General features: G+C 40.4%; 1 protein-coding gene and 1 non-coding gene across 3 annotated transcripts in view; one reads left to right on the top strand and one right to left on the bottom strand.

Moving 5' to 3' along the window:
• Positions 1–21,646, bottom strand: part of Fbh1 (F-box DNA helicase 1) — a 40,049-nt gene extending 18,403 nt beyond the window's left edge. The window contains exons 1-6 of one of the 2 annotated variants that reach the window (XM_055593788.1): positions 21,480–21,646; positions 8,808–8,963; positions 6,182–6,762; positions 2,520–2,650; positions 2,279–2,414; positions 897–1,087 (exon numbers count right to left, since the gene is read on the bottom strand). In XM_055593788.1, coding sequence (XP_055449763.1) covers positions 897–1,087; positions 2,279–2,414; positions 2,520–2,650; positions 6,182–6,697 — 974 coding nt within the window. In that variant the 5' untranslated portion in view covers positions 6,698–6,762; positions 8,808–8,963; positions 21,480–21,646. The remainder of the gene's footprint in view (positions 1–896; positions 1,088–2,278; positions 2,415–2,519; positions 2,651–6,181; positions 6,763–8,807; positions 8,964–21,479) is intronic. The other variant, XM_055593787.1, reaches the window with a different exon arrangement.
• On the top strand, positions 1,843–1,967 carry LOC129666705 (small nucleolar RNA SNORA63). Its single transcript, XR_008718644.1, has one exon. It is a non-coding gene; the product is annotated as a small nucleolar RNA SNORA63 (small nucleolar RNA).
• Positions 21,647–21,670: the final 24 nt, after the last annotated feature.

The following is a 21,670-nucleotide window of genomic DNA, read 5'->3' on the forward strand; positions in this document are numbered from 1 at the left end:
ACACACACACACACACACACACACACACACACACACACACACACACAAAAGAAAAAGATCTTTCCTGGTCCCTAGACATCTCAGTATCATGCACTAGTCTCTCCCATATGCAGTGAATTCCTGCCATTCTGGACTATTTCCTGGTGCTTATCAAATTCACTCCAACTTTGGGTCTTAAATTACCTATTCCTTCTCTTAAATGCTCTTTCCCAAACCTCCAAACAGAGGCTCCTCCTTGACATTCAGACTTCCTAAGAAAAGGGCTTAGTCATGCCATCTAAAACACTGGCCCCTACTTCACTCTCACAGAGCTCTGCTCCACTTCCACTACAGCACACAGCATTCCCTGAAGCACACCCCCCACCCTGCCACACGTTTGCTTATGCACTGCCTATCCTCTCACAGTAGATAAGTTCCTTGATTAGTATTTTCTTGTGCTTGGACAATTTCCAGCTTGCTAGTTGCTGAACACACGTATCCCTCTGAAAACTAATCTTTGCATATGTTATCAATGTCAAGATAACTCTGAATTAGCAACCAACACTCTAGGCCTTTCTCACATTAAGATAGAGTTATTCAGATTCCCATAATCCTGTAGTCTGCTCAGAAAGTTAGCAAGGGAAAAAGAAAATGCTAATGTTTTCCTAGGAAAATATAGTCAGGTATGAATAAAGTGAGGCATTTCACTTTCACCTACAGCTTCAACATTGACACAAGAACACAGAAACTATGTGAAGAAATCTTAGCTGACTGGCAAGATATTCACAAAGCACTTGGAACCTCATTTCCACAGCCCAGACCCCTTACTCAACATAGGGAGTCAGGAGAAGCCCTGACAAATCTAAGGCCTTGTCACTTCTCTTTATCATAGCATCTCTATTCCTCCAGCGTGTTACCTATTGCTGATGTTAATCCCCTTCTCCCTCATGGCATAAAGGAGCACAGCTATGCAGTATAAGGTCTCAGTGACATCTGGCATGGTCACTGTGGAGCTGGGTCTCCTGAGGCAGAAGAGCAGATGCTGGATGTCGTTCACACAGCTGGAGAGGAGCACCATGGCTGCCACCAAGGCCCAGACGTTAATGCCCTTCAAAGAGAGATATACAGGATAGGAGAAGCCCAGATCCAGCCACAATCAGGAAACTAGTAAGGAAACTGAAGGACATTTTCAGCTTCTTATTTTACTGTGCATCTGTAATAAGACCCTTAATCTCTCTGCCCCTTTCAAATTACCCCAAGTGTCAACAAGGAAAGAGCCACCTTGAAGGCTAGAGAAATGTCTCAGCAGCTGAGAGCACTTGCTGTTCTTGTAGAGGACCCAGGTTAAGTTCCCGGCACCCACATGGCAGCTCACAACTGTGTGTAACTCCAGTTCCACGGGGTATCTTCTGGCCCCCACAAGCCCCTGCGCACTTGTAGTACACAGGTGTGCTCTTAGGAGCACACCCACATGAAATAATATAAATTCACACACTGGTTTTAGATTTTTGGTGCGGAAAGGTTGTTTTTTCTTGTTGTTGTTGTTGAGTCAGGATTTCTCTGTGTAGCCATGGCTGTCCTAGAACTAGATCTATAGACAGGCTGGCCTCAAACTCAAAGATCCACCCGCCTCTGCATCCTCATTGTTGGGATTAAAGGTGGTCACCACCACTGTCCGGCTTATATTGTTTTTAAAAGGGCTATTTTACTTTCTTTCTCATTTATTTATTTTATTCACTTTACATCCTTGTAGCCTCTTCCCTCCTTTCCTCCCAGTCCCATCCTCTTTCCCTTCCTCAAAAAAGGGACGTTCCCAAAAGGGCTACTTTGTAAAGAAACACTATCACTCAAAGTGTTCAGAGACTGCAGGTACAGTTACAATATAACTGAAGTGTTTTATTGTCCTTCCCCCTGCTGAAAGCATTTGACACATTACTATCTCTGCCTAGCTCTACCATAGTATGGCAGAGAGGCTTGGTTTCAAACATTTTTGGTTCTGTAGTATTAGCTGAGGTTTACAAAATATGTATATAAAAACAAGCATTACAAAGTGTTCAGAGACTAGATAATTAGCACTCAGGTATATTTCAGAGGATTCCTCAACAGAATGGACTAAATGTCCAAATGAAAGAAGCTGCAAATAGTGCCTCTTATTCTCCAAAGAGACCATTAACAAGATTAATGCTATTTGGAGAGTCAATCAAAATTAGAAAATAAATATAATCTTCAACTAATCTTAATCACTAACACACTTCCAGTGATAACTAATGTCACCAGCCCCCAGAGGACCCTCACATACCCCAGCAGCTGCATAGAGGTCAGGTAGTTGTTGACGCATGCACGCCTCAGCCTCCAAAAGTAGAGGGTGATCCCTCAGGCTCCACAGCACCATCTCAGGGTCTACACTTGGGGAGCATTTGGTGGTGGCTGTGTATCTGTAAAATACTCAAAAGATGAGTCCAGAAGGAGACAACTGTGAGCAAAGGTGTATGACAAAGGCCTCTGAAAACTGTTCCACAAACAAGAAGAAAGACACTCACCGTATGAGGTTCAGCACACATAAGTCCGAATCCTTTTCTATGCCATGGCTCAAAAGAATGCCATCCACTTTGCTGACAGCCTGCTCTTCATTTATCAGGTATCGATGATACAGCTTTTTCCAAGGAATGAACTATGTGATTGAAAAACAAACTGAAATAACATACAGGCAATGATTCTTAGAAAGACTGGCCCACCAAGAAAGAAAACCTTCTACCAAGTGAAGAGCAGGTACAGCTCCTAAAGCTGGACAGACAAGGGAGAAACACTGCACAAGCCTGAACTGGAAACCAGAAGAACTGGGCCTTGGTCTCTGCTCTAACACAAATGTCACAGGTGCTGGGGAAAACTAGCACTTCAGTTTCCTTATCTGAAGCTCCAGCTGAGCAGCACTTCCAAGTTCAGAAGACTGTACTGACTTTAAGTCAACAACTATCACACAACACAAAGGAAGGCACTAGGGAATGATAATGCTACACAGTGACATCTTCACCAAGCTGCCGTTAACAGAAAGAGTAACACCATACACTGGCATGCAGACACACAGAGCAAACACTGACAGAACTAAAGGAAGATGATGAATTTGAACACCACAGACTACTGAACTTAACAGATCCATACAGATGCTCCATCCAAAATCCATACTCATCCCAAGCCACATGACCAATCTCTGTGTTGGGTCACATACAGGATCACAAAGCCAGTTAATCAATTAAAATGGCTGAGGTTACACCATGAGTCTTTTCAGTAACATGAGGACACTATAAATCAAGGCAGCAGGAAAACTGAGCTACCTACAACTTAAATGAGGCATTGCTGTTCTTGAGATGAAGTATCACCATGCGGCTGAGGCTAGTCGTGAATTCATGATTCTCCTACCATCTCCTTAGTACAGAGATACAGGCATATATGCATAAGTGCATCTGACTACAAGGTGCACCCTTAGAATAACCAATTGGTCAAACAGGAAATCACAAAGTACCTAAGACAAGTAAAAACACAACTCAGCAAAAGTTAAAAGACACTCTGAAAACATGCTAACCAGCAAGCTTATAGTTATAATGCTTCTTTTAAAACAGAGAGGGATCTCCATGAATAGTCCTTGGTTGGAGTACCTAGAACCCCTTCACAGATGTAGCCCAGGGCAGTTTAGTGTCCAAGTGGGTTACATAGTAATGGGAAGAGGGACTGCCTCTGACATAATCTGATTGGCCTGCTCTTTGATCACCTCCCCCTGAGGGGGGAGCAGCCTTACCAGGCCACAGAAGAGAACAATGCAGCCACTTTTGATGAGAACTGATTGACTAAGGTCAGAAAGGAGAGGAGAAGCTCCCCTATCAGTGGACTTGGGGAGGGGCATGCATGCAGAAAGGGGAGGGAGGGTGGGATCGGGAGGGGAGGAGGGAGGGGCTTATGGGGGGATACAAAATGAATAAAGTGTAATTAATAAAAACTTAAAAAAAAACAAAAAACAGAGAGGGATGGAGCATTTGGTAGAATATCTGTAGTTGAGCATTTGCCTAGAATGTACAAGGCATAGGCTCAATCCCTAGCACTAAAAGAACAAAACTAAAGAGAACAAACTACCTTCACGCCTCAAAGAACAATAAAAAAAGGACCAAAACTCAAAATCAGCAGAAAAAAAGGAAATTACAAAGAGCAGAGCAGATTTGGGCCCAGAAATGCATATCTGTAACCAGGGCTGTGAAGGTGGAGGCAGGAGGATAGAGGGTTTGAAGCTGGTCTGCAATAAATAGCAAGACTGCCTAAAAATACTAATAACAGCAATAACAGTAATGATATTAATAAAAACCCTTAGCTAGATCAACAACAACAACACCAACAACAAAAAGAAAGGAACATTAAAAAAATTAATGCCACAGAAGTCAAGAACTACATGGGGGAAAATGGATAAATTCCTAGAAACACCCATCCTACAAAGCCTGAATAACAGAACCAGAACAACAGAAGGATAACGAGTAAAGAAATAGAATCAAAAACCAAAACTTCCATCACAGTGAAGCCCAGGATCAGATGGCTTTATTGGGGAATCCTACAGAACATTTAGCAAACAATCAACACCAGTATGCCTCACACTCTGCCAAAAGACTGAAGAGGAGGGCAAGTCCTTCGGTGAGGCCAGTACTGCAGTAACATGAGAGCCAACACAGAAGCTATAAGAACCTGTATGCCATGGAAACATGTCGGACTACTGGAAATACACTGCATTGCTGTTGTCCATGACCAGAACGACATTACTATAATATCTTTTTTTAAAGATAGATTTATTTATTTGTTTGTTTGCTTATTATGTACACCTGTATGCCAAAAGAGGGCATCAAATCTCACTATAGATGGTTGTGAGCCGCCAGGTAGGTGCTGGGAATTGAACTCAGGACCTCTGGAAGAGTAGCCAGTGCTCTTAACCTCTGAGCCATCTCTCTAGCCCTACTATAACATCTTAAGAGAGTAGTGCAAGCTTGGATGTGGTCCCAAGAAATCTTTGTAACAAAAAATCCACCCTTATCCCTATCCCTAGCTCATACAAGAGAGTTTGCCATTTAGCTGACAGAAATAGTATAAGCAAGCAGAGCTCACATCTAAAATCATAAACACATTTCTCGGAAATTAGGAACTAGGATCCCACAGTAGAATGCTAAAGTGACATGAAATTTCTCTCAACCTCTTCTGTACTTAGAAGAAAAAAATAGCTATCCTGTTTTGGGCTATAAAAGTTCAACTCATGGGTCTCTGAAATCTAAAATAAATAAATTTAATGTGAAGGTTACACTTAGCAATTGGTCATCTACCACTATTCTACAAAATAACATGCTGAATTGTACCATAAATGTTACTGATAGTGTTTGGGCCACCACAAGAAAAAAAAGAAAGAAAATTCAAGAGAGTCATGATGGTCAAAGAAAATGTCCAAAGGATGGTCTCAAGACTAAGTTTATCACAAACAGAATCATGCTAAGAAACTACAAACAAAAAGTATTATCAGGATCCAGGAAAAACAAAAGACAAAGTAAGAGAATAATGATAATTCTATAGGGAGAAAATACCTGCTTCCCTGATGGATAGAGGAGAGTCTGAGCAAAATTACTTTTCAGCATGATTAGACAAAAAAAGGAGAGAAACAGGCAGTTCCTCTGCCCACGTGTGCACAAAAAGCAAAGTATTAAGTTACTCAAACAGGGAAAAGAAAGAAGGCATGGAAAAGAATGGGTCATTAAACCAAATACAGTCACATAATTACACTGCTATCTTAGCAAAGAGGAAGCAAATGAACTTGAATGATACAAGCTGGGAAGGTACAGTTTGTACAATTAATAAGCCTTGAAGAACAAGATGGTAACGAGGGCATGGTGACCTTGTGGGATGAGTGATTACACCACATGGTATCAAAAATATATAGTCTATGATCAGGGCAAAGGAAATCATGTGCTTCTGACCAAAAAAAAAAAAAAAAAACAGAACTGTGAGAAGTAAGGGTTCTGGAAGATTTGGTGGGATGCGCCTGGATGGCCCCAGATACCTGGGAAGTTTGCACTTCATTTATGAAGCAAATAGAAACCACCACTTTGAAAAGGTCCTCTCCTCAGAAATCTGCATTAAGTAAAGCTAATCTGTGTGGTGTTTATGCACTGAGCACGTCACTTACCAGCGGGTCACTGATTATTTCCCTCCAAAGGTGGCACACCAAGCTGAGGTTCCAGTAGAGGTCCTCCACTGGGAGGAAGGCAAAGATGTGCCTCAGGACTTCGCTCGGCAGCCTACAAATGTGGCTGGGGACTTCCTGGGATGGCAGACTTCCAAGGAGCCCATAGTGTGAGTCAGGGAAGGGATCAGGACCAATGTCCTCAATGTCTTGACCAGGTTCTCTATCCACTGTAGAGCACTGTGACAAACTGTCCTCTGCCTCTTGCTTGACTTCCCTAAGCCTTGTACATGATGGGTACAATCGACGACGGCGTGGAGTCTTCTTAGTAACTCCATCCCACTGGCTGGTCTCAAAGGAACGAGACCGCTTCCTGGCAGGCTGAGCAGACCCTGATGAGCCCAGCCTCATTTCTCCATTATCGACCTGAGGCAGAGTACAATTGCTCTCTTCAGGGAAAATCATATCCCCCTCAGAGTCCTGATAGCCATCCTGGCCAACAGAATTGCTGTTGGCCATGTCATTGGTACAACGTTGGTGGCTAACTAGGAAGAACTCAGTAATAGATCTCTGACATCCTTGACCTGTAGAGAGAACCCAAACAGAACAGGAAAAAATAAAATCAGTGGCTGCTGACCCACAGTACACCCAAATAAGACTATCTAATTGTCTTTGTGAACAGGAAAAAAGAGCCACTGCTGTGCTTATGGGCCAGTCGGTCCTATAAATAGCTAATCTAAAAATAATCTAACCCATATTTTGCAAGAGACAACTGCTGTGTACTGGCCAACACTCTACCCTGCAAGCTCATATGTGTGTAAGGTCTGCACACTAGACACCTGAGAGGAGAGGGCAGACTAACGAGAAATGGCTGCTCACGTTCACATAGCAGGCACAGTGCAGCTCCCTGGCTTGGTCCCACAACAGCAATTCTAAGTTTGCATGAACAGAAAGAAACATGTTTTATCCAGAAGAATCTATTCTTCATCTGACCATTCAAATAAGTTTAATTTATTTTTATTTCCTACTGTGAATCTGTCATTTTTAAAACAAAGAGCTGAAATTTTCTCATTTTATTAGCATGATACCCTGTCTCTTTTTCACATGTACTCAATCAATGTTTTCTAAGGACATTTACTTTTGAGAGGACTATGAAGTGAAACTTTCTGACCTCACCACCTTTCAAGACAGAGCCCAAGCAACAATGATCTCAAACAATGATCACTATAGTATTTTCTAAAAAGAGTATCAATATACAACAATATGTATGATCGCCTCTAAATCATAAAACTAAAATCTTTACTTTGGAAAGAAAAAGAATGGATTAAAAGCAGAATTAGCCTTTAAATGAATTAGTGGACTTGAAATTAATGTGATAACGGGGAGAGGAACATCAATTATAATTGCTTCCAGAGCAATATAAGAGACCAATAAGTTCCAGATATTTTCTAATTGGCAAAGTCAGTCATAGCACTAGTGGAAACACTGTTACACACTCAGCATCAGAGGCCTAAATATTAGAACTTGTAATTAAGTCTGAAACTGCCCCACAGAATGGTTATAGCAATCCCCAAATTAAAAAATATGGATTATTTAAACTAGACTGGAGTCTGAAATTAGATGTATTAAAAGGAAAAGGCTATCTAAAAGATTTCAAAATAGGCATTAGCAAAAGTAAGAATTTGAGATAAAGAGAGGTGACAAGAAAAATCAAACTGCTAGAAGTTGTGACGTTCATGAATGGCATCAAATTAAAGAGTTAATTAATAACCCATATTTGATCACTACACACTGTATCAAGTTATCACACTGTACTCCATTAATGAGAATAAATATTGGATGAAAATAAAAAAATCCTAAAGTTTTTAAATTAAAAAAAAAAAAAAACTGAAAGTGATATGTGTGAGTTTGAGTCCTTTACAGTAACAGGAAAACACTTCAATAGATTCTTAGAAATAGCTGTGACATGGTAGAAGATCATCATATTGAAGAATATTAGCTTAACAATATATATTCCAGCTGATTTAGAAAAACTAAAACATGGTTATAGAGAAGGCTTATTGAGACAGACCAGGTACCAAGAAGTCAGGGGCACAGTCAGTGAAGTACTGGAGAAAGCACAGGCGTGTAATCACAGATACAGGAGCCTAGGGCAGGAGGATCATAAGTTTAAGGCCTGCCTCGGAAGCTACCTCCCAGCAGAGTCCTGGTCTAGCACACAGGACCTGGGGCTCAATCCCCAGCACTCAGTTTGACAACCAGAAAAAAAAAAAAAAAAAAAAAAAAAAACACCACCACAGGCAGAAACATTTTATTTTAAAGGGAAATAATGATCCTGTAGCTTTCCTGACAGATGAGTAAGTCATGATGCTTGCAGACCAGGTAACTGCAGGAACACTGAGAGCGGTCAGTGTTTTTTGTAACTTTATAATTATAACAGGCTCTTTTGTGTTCTAACATTATAGGACAGAATTTTAACAGAAAACATACAAATAATGAATACAAGCATCAACCTGTTGTAACAGGTCTGAAAAATCAGTGACATGAACACTCTCATGAACCTGGAAGACAGTCAAAGGTCACACTAACTATAGATTTTAAAACAGAAGATACTTTTTTGAAGACATACCCCTATTCCCTCTTTTTGTTCTGGATCTAGGATAGAGACCATGGTTCGGGTCTCTGTTTGTCCATCTCTGACTGAAGGGCTGAGTCACAGCCAAATGACTTTGGGCCAAATGCTGGCAGTCGATTGCTGTAAGATGTTTTCGCTTGAACCGTCTCACTGTTTTGGAACAAGAAGAAAAAACGGGAATGCTTGTTAGTTATTCCCAAACTCAGAAGCTAGCCAGTGAATTATACTCAAGTTACTGGAAAATACTGAACTGATTTTGAAGATCACCACAAGCAGCCTTTCTCGTCCCTGTGAAATAACTTTGTGTTAGTTCAATGTCTAAGCATATCTCTCAGAATTTAAGAACATTTATGGCCACCATCTCCTTGAACACACCCTTGAGCTTGTTTAATACTTAGGAGAATTTTTTGTTGTTGTTGTTTTGTTTGTTGTGACAGGGTTTCTCTGTATAGCCTTGGCTGTCCTGGAGCTCACTCTGTAGACCAGGCTGGTCTTGAACTCACAGAGATCCACCTGTTTCTGCCTCCCAAGTGCTGGGATTTAAGGCGTGTGCCACTATGACCTATCCAGAAAGGAGAATAGAGGTTTTAAAGCAGACCTACCAAATGACATTTTGAGATCCTAAAATAAATTTTTCTTTTATTTATATATTTAGATTTTTTTTAACTTATATATTTTAGAAGCTTTGGTCATGAAATATTCAAAAGGAAGTTGCCCAGCCTATGAAGACAAACACTGCACAGTGGCTCTCATATGTGGAGCCTCACGTTAACTTTTAGATTTGTATCACTAATTTGGAGTCTGTAGAAGCTAGGAGTCAGGAAGCTAGAAAGGGCCCAAGAGAGGGAACAGTTAAGAGGGGTGAAGGGAAGTGATGCAAAAGAAGCAGCCATTAATGGACAACAGACTCGGCAGCTTTCCCAGTCTTCATGTAAGCCATCTTTCTACAATAACCACAGAAAATTAAGAATTGGCTATAACTTTATTCTAAGAATAAAAACTTGTAATTTTTTGCTTGCTTGCTTTTTGTGTGGAGATAGGATATTACCATGTTGCCTTGGCTGGCCTGGAACTCAGACATCCTCCTGTTCTGCCAAAATGAACATTTTTACAGCTTACTTTCTATCAAAAGAATAAATTAAACTACTCCTTTTAAAAACAAGCACACCAGAACCCACGTTACAGGAGGCAGGGTTGCACAGCAGCTTAGGGCTGTGGTCCCAACCTGGGGAGACTACGACAGGAAGATCCCTGGAGCTCAGTGTTTAGCCTGTCCAGCCAAATCAATGAACTGTTTTTTTTTTTTAATTATAATTTATTCACTTTGTATCCTAGGTTCAGAATATACACACACACACACACACACACACACACACACACACGTGTGCACGCCTTGGGTTTCAAAATATATAATACTGAGTATAACTACAGATCATGCTTTTTATGACTATTTTTCCTCAAAACCCAGTCAGCTAAGAAATAACCCTTCCTATTTTCAGCTAGTTCTTTGAAGTTTTAATATAACTTTTTAAAAATTAAACTCCATGAATACTGTAAGATTTCTTAAAAAATTAATTCCATACACATTACTGTCTAAAAGGATTCTGGAGACCAGATGGCCATCACAATTCAGAAGACAGCACAACCGTGTCAGCCACCACAACAGAATGCACACGTGGCTCTAAGGAAGGAAACACTGGGTAGCTTTGACTTAGGTAACTCAACTTTTATCTTAGCGTGCACTAATTAACAAGGAAACACAGGGAAATGTCAAATCATATGCAAAGTTATCTACCTACTTCTATTTAGCAAAGCTTATCTAACTTGAATAAAATATGAAAATATAAAAACAAGAAGTACATGGCAGGCCAATTGCAACCAATCCTATGTTCTTGTGTTCCTAGAAATACCATTAACCACAGCAAGCCACAAGTCTCAGTCACATACTTAGAAAGGATAAACCATACATTTAATCCAAGTACTCAGGAAGCAGAAGCTGGTGGGGTGTGGTGACTTCAAAAACAACCTGATCTACACAGTGAGCCCAGGCCAGGCAGGGTTACATAAACCCTGTCTCAAAAAGCAAAAACAAAACAAAACAAAAATCAACTATCCTTTCAACTTCCAGCTTTCTAAATATACTGTTTCTAAACACCAAGTTGTATTCACCCATAAGGACCCCCCAAAATGAATTTTTTCTACATTAGAAAGGTTTGAATTTGTCTATATTTGAGGGTAACAATAAATGTAAATTCTGATTGCTATTTAAAAAAAAAATAAGACTTTATGGTAAGTCTATTTATTACTCAAAAAATCACTTCCTATACATGCCTGAAAAACTGAGCTCCAAAACACACCATGGAAGAAGAGAACAACTCACCAGATTTGTCCTTTGACCTCCACATGCAGTCTGTACATGCATGACATGGCATGTACATATTCACATTTACACAAACACATACAACAAAATAATTTTCTTTTAAATAAGACTTAAAATTTTACCTGTCCTTTTTCAGACCCCTGCACATTACACACAAAATCCAATTGCTATTTTGGCTGCCAAAAGGAAAGCTACAAGGGGCTTTACCAAGTACAAACACATCTGGGCCCTGGTCACTCCAGGGACAGCTGCTGTTTTCTAACCTGCAAGTCAACTGACCCCGAGATCCAAAACAGGAATCTGTTTAACTCCACACATCTAATTGCTTCAAAGCTGACATGCACAGTGTCCAGAATTTTAACTGATGATATCAGAACAGTTACTACTAGCCAAAAGATGTCTCACATAAACTGGCCTGGAAAGGATACGCTTTCATGGATAAAAATCACCAAGATAAGCATTACCCAATTTATACTATCTAGAACCTTAGGGCCAGTCAAATGCTTAGCTGAGTGGAATAAGTCAGATACTAGAAAGCTTCTGAGAATCAATGAAGAGAATGATAACCAATTACCACATGCAACTCAATCAAGAATTCCAATGCCTACCCAAATCTACAACATAATCTCTGATTAATTAAAAGAGAAAGTTAAGGCACTAATAATGACCATCAACTCCTAGACATATGTCTTAATCATATGGCTAGGAATTAAAACTCATGTAAGTGGCTACAAGTTGAGCAACTCATCTGTCTTTTCACTGCTGTACCTTCTGTGTGCAGCACAGTGCCAGAAAGGGAGGTTGAATATCTATGTGTTCCCCAAATTCTTATGTTGAGATCCTAACCACCAATGTAATGCTATTAAGAATCAGGTGTAGTGGTGCATGCTTATAATCCCTGCATTTGAGAGGTAAAGAAAGGAAGCCAGTTTTGGCCTCAAAGTCAGTTCAAGTTTGTCCTAGGGTACATGAGACCCTGGAGAAAAAGAGAGAGACAGAGACAGAGACAAAGAGACAGAAAGAGACACACAGAGAGAGACAGAGACAGACAGAAAGACACACACAGAGAGACAGAGACAGACTGACAAAGACAGAGAGACAGAGACAGACAGGATATGAATGAGAATATACCTGGGTGATTAGGTCATAAGGGTAGAGCCCTTGAATGAGATTAAGATCCTATGAAAGAAAATCCAGGGGTCAGAAATGCAACTTAGAAATAAAAGTAAAAAGTAAAATAATTGTCTACCATGAGCATAGCCCTGGGTTCAACCCCCAAAACACAAAAACAAAAGCAAACAAGAAAGCCCAGAGTGCTCCCTTGCTACTTCAGTCACATGAAGACACAGTGAAAAGACAGCCCTCTATGAAGCAGGAAGCAGTCCTTGACCACACAGCACAGACAGCTAAGTGTTTCTGATCTTGGACTTTCCAGCTTCCAAAGAGTAAAAAACAAATTTCTGTTATTTATAAACTGCCTAGTTTATGGCCCTTTGTTATGGAAACTAAATGGATTGACAGTCCATGTTCAATAAATACTGCATGGGTAAAGAATAAGCAAGAAGTGGTGCAGGAATCTAACCCTACATCACTATGATTTTGATGTAGAACTTGGCCACAGCACACCCTCAGCCTCTCCAAGCCTCCTCAAAGATACTACACAGGACAAACAAGAACACACCAAAAATGTTCAACCTCAAGAAGATCTGTAATGGGAAAAGAACAGAGGCATATTTTTTTTATATATTTCATGAAATACACTTGAATCTAAAATTACTTGTTGAGAAGATAAATGTTTACAGAACCATAACAAAGGCATAGGAATAAAGGAGCTAACAAGAATGTTAGACCAGTGTTCTGCCTCCTATATGTTCTGGTACATTCTGGTGTGTTCTGGCATGAAGCCATCATAGGAAGGAGCTAAGGTTAAATAGTGAAGGAGAGGGCACACTTAGAGATCTGGCTTCTGTAAGCAGGAAGTTGCCTGTGTTACACTTCAGATGTGGTGGAAAATGTGATTTGCAAGGCAGAGCCAGCATTCAATGGGATATGTGCATCTATGCAAAGCAACTTCTAACTGCCTATGTTGTGGACCTGGAGAGATGGCTCGGCAGTTAAGAGCACTAGCTGCTCTTCCAAAAGACCTGGATTCAATTCCCAGCACGCACATGGAAGCTCACAACCACCTACACTGGGATCTGATGCCCTCTTCTGGCATGCAGATGTACATGCAGACAGCGCACTCATATACATAAATAAATCTTTTTTAAAAATTAAGAAGGAATGAAGTTGTTTCTCAAGCACTGAGAAGGAACCAGCAGTCCTGAATGGACAAATTCTAGAGTGAAATCATTCAACTCCTCCTCCAAGCCTGAGAGGAGGTGTGGTGCCTCCCTTGGCAGGTGTACATGTTACTAAAACCCATGAAAATTGAGGCTCTAAGTGCTAGGTGTGGTGGCACACGCCTTTAATCCCAGCACTGGGAAGGCAGAAGCAGGTGGCTCTAAGTGAGTTTGGGGCCAGCCTGGTCTACAAAGTGAGTCCAGGACAGAGAAATCCTGTCTCGAAAACAAAACAAAAAGACTTTAACAACATGTTACTCTGAATTTACAGAATGAGATAATACACATCTCAGAATTGCCAACATCCACCTTTCCATACCTATGTCAAACCCTAGCAACAGAAATAGCAGAATTACAACCACTACATCAATCTGCTTGTCTCCTTAAAAGCACATAAACCTTATTTCAGAAGCACTGGTTTTCTGGATAGCTTAAATACACTAAAATTCCAATTTTCTTAGTATGACTTTGAAAAAAACAATTCATAGCTGGGTGTGGTGGCACATGCCTGTGATCCCAGCACTTGGGAGGCAGAGACAGGTAGATCTCTGAGTTCAAGACCAGCATGGTCTACATGAGTTCCAGGACAGCTACACAGAGAAACCCTGTCTGGAAAAACCAAAGCAACAACAACAAAAAACAGAAAGATAAAAACAAATCCCATATAATATTAAATGCATAAAGTTTTACAAGTCATCCAGAACTGACATAATGGTATCATCTTCCCTTACACAGCAAGCACACTTTACACCTTTTTAAAAGGGCATTTATGTTACAAACTGCTTGTGAGTCCATAAAAAAAATGACATTAGAATGCTTCATGATCAAAACTACCAAGGTTCCTCCATCCACTAGGATGAGGAAATATTATAATTGCTTCTGGAGCTTTTCAAAGCATAGGAAGCTCCAATAATGCTCAAATCACCACCCCCATTAACCTATGTACATCTGTACCCCTCTTTCCAAAGCACTAGCACAGTGAGTAATAGAAATGTGGCATATCCCTCAGGTGTTAAGACAGGGAAGGAAATGAGAGTCTACAAAAATAGATAAATAGATTAGATAGATAAATAGACAGTTGATAGATGAAAATCTTGTCCAATACAATTTTGTTTAGGTTCAAGTAAACCCATTCTCATATACATATATATACACATATATGTACACACACACAAACAGATATATAGTCTTTTTTTTTTTTTTTTTTTTTTTGGAGCTTTTTTTTTCTATCTCCTCTTAAAAGACCCCTCCCTAGTCTCCTTCTATCTCTGCTAGACTTCTTTTAGCTCTGGGTCTGTGAACCACTGGCACCTCAGCATCTTGGTCTTTGCTAATCTGACTCCAAGGTAGGGGTCATAGTTTTTCCCAAATTTTTGAGGGTTTTTGTTTGTTTGTTTGTTTGTTTGTTTGTTTGTTTTTGTCAACTTGACACAACCAAGTCATCAAGGGATTCTCAGATGAAAAGCTGCCTCAGACTGACTTGCGGGCATGTCTGTGGGTCATTTTCTTGATTGCTGATTGATCTGGAAAGGCCCACAGCCCACTGTGAGTGGTCCCATGTTCAGTATAAAAAAGGTAGCTGTCTTCATGGGAGGTGGTCATTCCACATTGTGATGGCTGCTGAGAAATCCAGCTTCTTACACAGCAGCTCAGGACTCTAGTTGTGACTGTGTCGGCAAAGCAATGTTGCCTTCCTTGACCTGGTTAAGGATCTATTGCTATGCTTTAAGACTGTTACATTCAAATGCAAACATATAGGTAGTTACAAAAAATAAAAATAATAATAAAGTAGGCCAAGTATCTGGAAAAAAAAAAAAGGTAGCTGTCACTGAGTAAGTCAATAAGCAGGGGTCCTTGTGATCTCTGCTTCAGTTCCTGCCTCAAGCTCCTACCCTGACTTCCCCTCATGATGAACTCTTAAGTGTAAAACGAAATAAACCCTTCCCTTTCCATCATGGTGTTTATCCTAGAACTATGGTCTGAGGCAACCCAACCCACTCTGGCCCAACTTCTTTCCTTAAACAGGTCCTCTGGTGGAGACTACCCTTGTGTCAGCTCCCCTGAATTATACTCATTACAAAACCTCTGCTATTGGTCACTAAACACAGAGACTGTGTCTCATTATCATTTAACCCTCAAAGTGCTTAGCACAGAGCTACCATAGCAGACATTTACCTACCTGTGGAACAAAATGTTATCACTATAATTGCCAATTAGGCTTTTATTTGCCTGGTTTCATCTTTTACTTTTTATTGAAAATCAACTTATAAAACAAGTCACAGAAAGTGAAACTTCAGGATTTCAAGGCATAGGCTCTTACTCCTCCACCTTAATACCCTCCGCACTTCTCAGTTCTGATGCAGCTGGTCTCGCTGTGCGCCTGGGCCCTTACCAATGCTCAGTCCATGAAAGTTTGTGTGCCTCATCTGCTCGCACTTTCCCCACACCAAGTTAAATGGGCAGCGGAGTCCCCTGGATGCCAATGAAACATTCTAGAACATGATATGGCTTTGTGTTCTAAGGACACCCTGGGGAAGAATTCTAGCAGTCTGAGTACTTCAGATCATTCGCTAAGAAGAACCTCCTCCACTGGAACACACTGGTGTACACATAAACACCCATGAGCTACCACCACATGGAACCTTTTTAGACTGCTATGTGACTTAAAAATAAAGTTTTACCATGAGGTCATTCCATGTTTGGAGCTATTTGCTACTGAAACAAAATTTACGGAATGACTCCAGTATTACTTGAAATCAACACCAAATAATCCCTGTGTCCTCTATCCTTACTAAATAGAACTAATATTAAAAAACCTCTAGAACTTACAAATTATAGACTAAATGGACAAGACAAAGACAGCAACTTCTTAGAATTCCTGAAGAGACTGATTATTGTCAAATAACTGCTCTTAAAATTAAAAACAAACAAAAAACTAAGCCAACTTCCTTGTGTAAGGCTCCTAACTAGAGAGAATACTGCTTCAAACACCTAATTAAACTTTGCTAATTAAATAATGTGCCACCCTTCCTCACTTCCTTAGCTTCCCTACATGCTCTGAACAATTCTCTGATGAATGATGGGCTACGAAGAGGTATAGATAGATAGACCTGACCTCTGGTATTGCCTGTGGAGATAACACAGGTATAGCGCAATCTAGCCTATTATTACTATGATTCTGGTATCTGAAAAGTTCAATGCCAGCCAGTGAAACTGAGAGTCCAATAAAATATGGTCGACTGTGTTATTCCTTCAACTCTAGCACTCTAAGTAGCCTCTCAAGCCAAGAAGTACTTAGCAGCAATACAACCACTCTGTACATTTCTGAGACGCTTATAATGCTTTCATAAATATTTATTAAAATATATCTTATAGATTGTTGTTTTAGTATATCTTTGTTGTATTATATTAATAGCAATTATTTATATAATGACAATTTAATGTTTCCACTCTGAAGCTGTTTTCTGTAAGGTATACAGGAAGGGGGAATGAAGAATTTATTTATGCCCAGCATCCTCCGTTTATAACCTCATAAGTAACTACTAATTAAATGAAAAACTACAGAACTATAGGACTGCCTTCCAAGATTGAGCTATCCTAGCTTCAACTATCACATAGCTTAAGGCTTTACAGTACTTGCAGTTCCTTCCCTATGTATTCATTTCATCTGCAAAATAATCCCATGATTGTTCAATTAAATCATTAAGGGACTTAGAAAAGACCTGCTTCAAGTCACAACTTACCTCCTAAGCAATGACATCAGGGACTGGAGAGATGGCTCAGTGGTAAAGAACCCTTGCTGCTCTTGGGGATGACCAAAATTGAGTTCCTAGCATCCATGTTGGGCAGTTCACAATGGCTTATAATTCCAGTTCCAGGGGGATCAATGCTCTCTTCTGGCCTCTGCAGGCACTTGCACATGCTACTGTATACATACACACATAAATTTAATTTTTTTAAAACTAATAACACCACCACAAGAACTTGGCTTTTTTGACAACTTGGTCTCGTGTGTTTTCTACTCTAACATTCTCCTTTTCTAGGCCCAGAAAACTTTACTGGAGGTTGGAAAAAATCTCAAGTAAGTGGGACAGAAAGATACATAACTGATCCTAGCACTCAAAAATTGGAAGCCACCTGGACTATGCAGCAAGATTTTACTGAAAACAAAACAAATACTCTCAAGTTGAAAAAATTATACATTATATAATTTAGAATTTGGTTCTATACCACAACCAAAGATAGTTAATAACAAATATTCAGAGTAGATTAACTGTAAGAGAAATGTCACTATACAGTCTATAGTATAGACTCAAAATGGAAAAAAAAAAAAAACTTCTCCATTTAATGCTTAAAAAACACCAACCAACCAACCAACCAGCCAGCCAACCAACCAAAAACAAACAAACAAACCACACCAAACACAAACAGACTGCATACTCAGTTCACATTCCCTCTCTGGCATTGAGTCTTCATGTAAATACCTTCCAGCCACGACATCTGGCTTCTCTAAGCTTCTCTAAACCCAAAGGTCTGCATCAGTTGATCCAAAAGTTTGCTGTGGGGAGTGTGTGAGGAAATGATCCTGATATGCATACACATACACACACACTATATGTATCTATAGTGTGTATGTATACATTTGTATGTATGTTTGTATGTACGTCTGTGAATGTGTATATATGCATCAGGAGGCCAGGTCAACCTCAGGTGGCATTTTTCAGAATCTGTCCTGTTTTTAAGAGACAGGTGACCCAGAGCTCACCTGACCCCGCTAGACTGGCTGGATAACAAGTTCAGGTAGACCTGTTTTGTCTCCCCAGTGCTGAGGTTACAAGGCATGCATTGCCATCACAGTTTTTTACGGGGTGCTAAGGATCTAACTCAGGTCCTTATGCTTGGCTGGCAAACACTTTACCAACTGAGCAATCTTTCCAGGCCGTAAGCTCAAACTCTTGCAGTCACCTTATACCCTGAAACACTTACTGCTTCCTTAAGTACAATACCCATTTATTACAGCAAGAAAGGATGGGCTGGGTTGTTCATTCTGTGTTCCTCAGAAGGAGTGACAGAAAAACAAACAAACAAACAAACAAAAAAAAAAAACACCCCACCATTTACTGTTCAAAATATAACTTTATCTATTTGAAAACCTTTTCCTATTATTCATTAATTCCTCAACTTCCTCATGTATCTACCAGATTTACCATGAACTCCATGAGGGGTTTCCATATGGTATCCTTGTTGCTAACGCTTTTTCAGACATTGGAGAGCATACAAAAATTAGTAAGCCTGACCATAAGACAGCTACCAAAACAAACACAAACTGCTAAACATACAACAATCCAAGTACTACATAAAAATACATATAAGGGCCCCTGGTAGTAAATATAATTAGGACCATTAGAAGAAGCTCCATGAAGAGTTGAGCCTTAAGTGTGACTAAGATTCAGTTAGGCATGAGAAAACAATATGAAGCCAGGCACACACCTTTAATCCCAGCACTTAGGGAGGCCCTGGCAGGTGGATCTCTGTAAGTCTGAGGCCAGCCTGGTCTATAGAGTGAGTTCCAGGACAGCCAAAGTTACACAGAGAAACCCTGTCTCAAAAAAACAAAAAAGAAAAAGAAAAAAATAAAGGCATAGCAAAACATGTGACAGAAAAGTTTCATTTCTTCAGAACAAAAAGCTAACTGATAGGGACTGGTAGATAACAACGCTGGAAAATGAACTTGGAGCCAGAAACTACAAAGGTCCTCTTATATACTGCTAAAGAAACTTGACTTATTGAATAGGCAATTCAGAGCATCATGCAGTTTTCAAAAGGAAGGTCATTAGATAATCAAGTTTATATAGACATAGAGAATGTCAGCAAAACAACCCAGAAAGTCATGTTACCAAGCTAGATAAGAAGCGGAAGTTGGGTTGAGTGGGCAGGTGAATATCAACAAGGTGTTAACACTAAGAGAAAAATCAAGGATAACAGACATTTCTTGTGGAACACTAAAAGGAATAACATCATTAACTATGTTTAAAAAAAAAAAAAAAAAAAAAAAAAGCAAGAGCTCTTTTAATCATTTTTCCCAGAGTGAGACAAAAGCCTAGCTTCAGTTTTAAAAATAATTTTTCAGGGTTTCTTCTTGTGTTTTTGTTTGTTTCTTTGTTTGTTTTGGTTGTTCATTGGTTTGCTTTGCTTTGTTGAGGTAGGGTTTTAGTTCAACTAACTGTTGGACTTACAAGTATGTGTCATGAAGTCCAGATTATTTTGTTTTTTAAGGTTCTGTAGACTACCCAGGTAACCTCCAGAAAGTTCTAATGAAATATAAGGGTAGTCTTCAAAAAGCATGCGAATGATCACTGACAATATAAAAGTTGGCTTTGGTGATACATTTCTAGAAGTTATTTCACAGCCAGAATTGCAAAGTCAGAATCTAAATTTGTCTAAACTAAAGTCAGCCTGGGAGGAACAGAGAAATACAAGAAAGAAAAAGAAGTGAATAGTAACAATTTGAAACAAGAATTCAAATAGTATTATGTATTCGCAAGCCAGGAAACATGTTAAAGGACCTATCCCTCAACAACAGCCAAGCAGATCCATGAAACACAGCAAAAGTCAGATAGAAAATCCCTCCATGGTGGCACAGTTACAATATAACTGTAAGTGTTCTACTGTCCTTTCCCCTGCTGAAAGCATTTGATTCATTACTAGTTCTGCCTAGCTCTACCATAGTCAGGCAGAGACACTAGGTTTCAAACATTTTTGAAAAAAAGAAAAGAGAAAATCCCAATTCCAATGACAGCTACATAGGAATTAAAACAGTTAAAGGCCAGGCCATAAACTCCAAAGACCTTCATCAAAGAAATGGGCAGCTCAACCAAACATAGAGCAGCAACAGCCGTATTCATAAACTTAAAGTATAAATGCCCACCTTTCTCCAGAAAATCACAAAGACTACGGGGCAGATTCACAAACAACATCGATTTCCAAAGAAGAACACAGATCAAAGTAAATTCATAAAGGGAGGAGAGGCAGAATCTTATTTGGAATACCAATTAAACAACAATTATCCTGGATTTCAAGTATTTCATCCTTTTGTAAACTGCAGGTATCGGTTTTGTTTAAAGGACGCAAAACTTAAAAGCTATAAGGCAAGAAAAAAAAGTGAGATCATGTGTAAGTAAGGAGTAGTAAGCCCAGACTAGCCTAGAACTCAAGGTCCTCCTGCCTGTCTCCCAAGTGTTCAGACTTAAAACCAAATAACATGAACGGTAGCAAAAAGTTTGAAACTGTCAGATGCCTCAACTCTCCAACCCGTGGTAAAAATCTCTAACTTCATTAGGCCTCAATGTTCTCATCTCTAAAACCGGAACGCTGCCCATGGACTGTTTATGGAATAGACAATGTCAGGGGCTCTGTGAACCATAGGGTAGTGCCAAAGGCAAAGGAATTGTTTTAAGCCTGCCAGTAGCGACTTCCATTTACTCCCCAAACAAAAACCACCGTGAGGTTAAATGTCTAGTTCCTCGAAAGGAATCCATCAAAGCTTGCTCGGATCTCAGTGTGCCCTCCAAAAGTCCCCAGGCCTTCTCAAGTCCCATTAACCATCCATCACCTGGTCAGGTGTAGGGTGGGAGACTACCGGGGCAAACACAAATGTCGGGAGAAGCATACAATGACTCGCCCAAGGTCAAAAACATTACAGTGTAGACAAGCCAGGCTTGCCAGCAGCACAGGCTACGTCTTCCCAGGTGCTGCCCCTTCCGGAGCCTCAGGAAGCAGCGTAGGGACGTGGTCTGCAGGGAGCTCCTGGCCTCCTCCAGCAGGCCCACACTTGACCACCTCGGGCGCGGCCAGCTCCTGCAACCCACCCTCAGCTAGGGCCCCAACCCCGAGGCCGAGACCCTTGGGCCAGGCCCCACAAAGTGAAGTTTGCCCGGCTCGCACCCCACGCCAAGTCCACGGTCTCACGCACTATGGTGGCCCGGCTCAGGACCCCGCCGCCGACACCACCAAGCCGATGACGCTGGACATTCAACCTCTCCCCCGACCAGCAAGACTCTCCTTCGGCCCAGACAGCGGGCAGGGTCGACTGTAGACTTCCTCCGCGAGCTCCGCCCCTTTGCTGCCAAGACGCA

This window comes from Psammomys obesus, unplaced genomic scaffold (genome assembly GCF_907164565.1).
Source record: "Psammomys obesus unplaced genomic scaffold, mPsaObe1.curated_primary_1811, whole genome shotgun sequence".
NCBI lineage: Eukaryota > Metazoa > Chordata > Mammalia > Rodentia > Muridae > Psammomys > Psammomys obesus.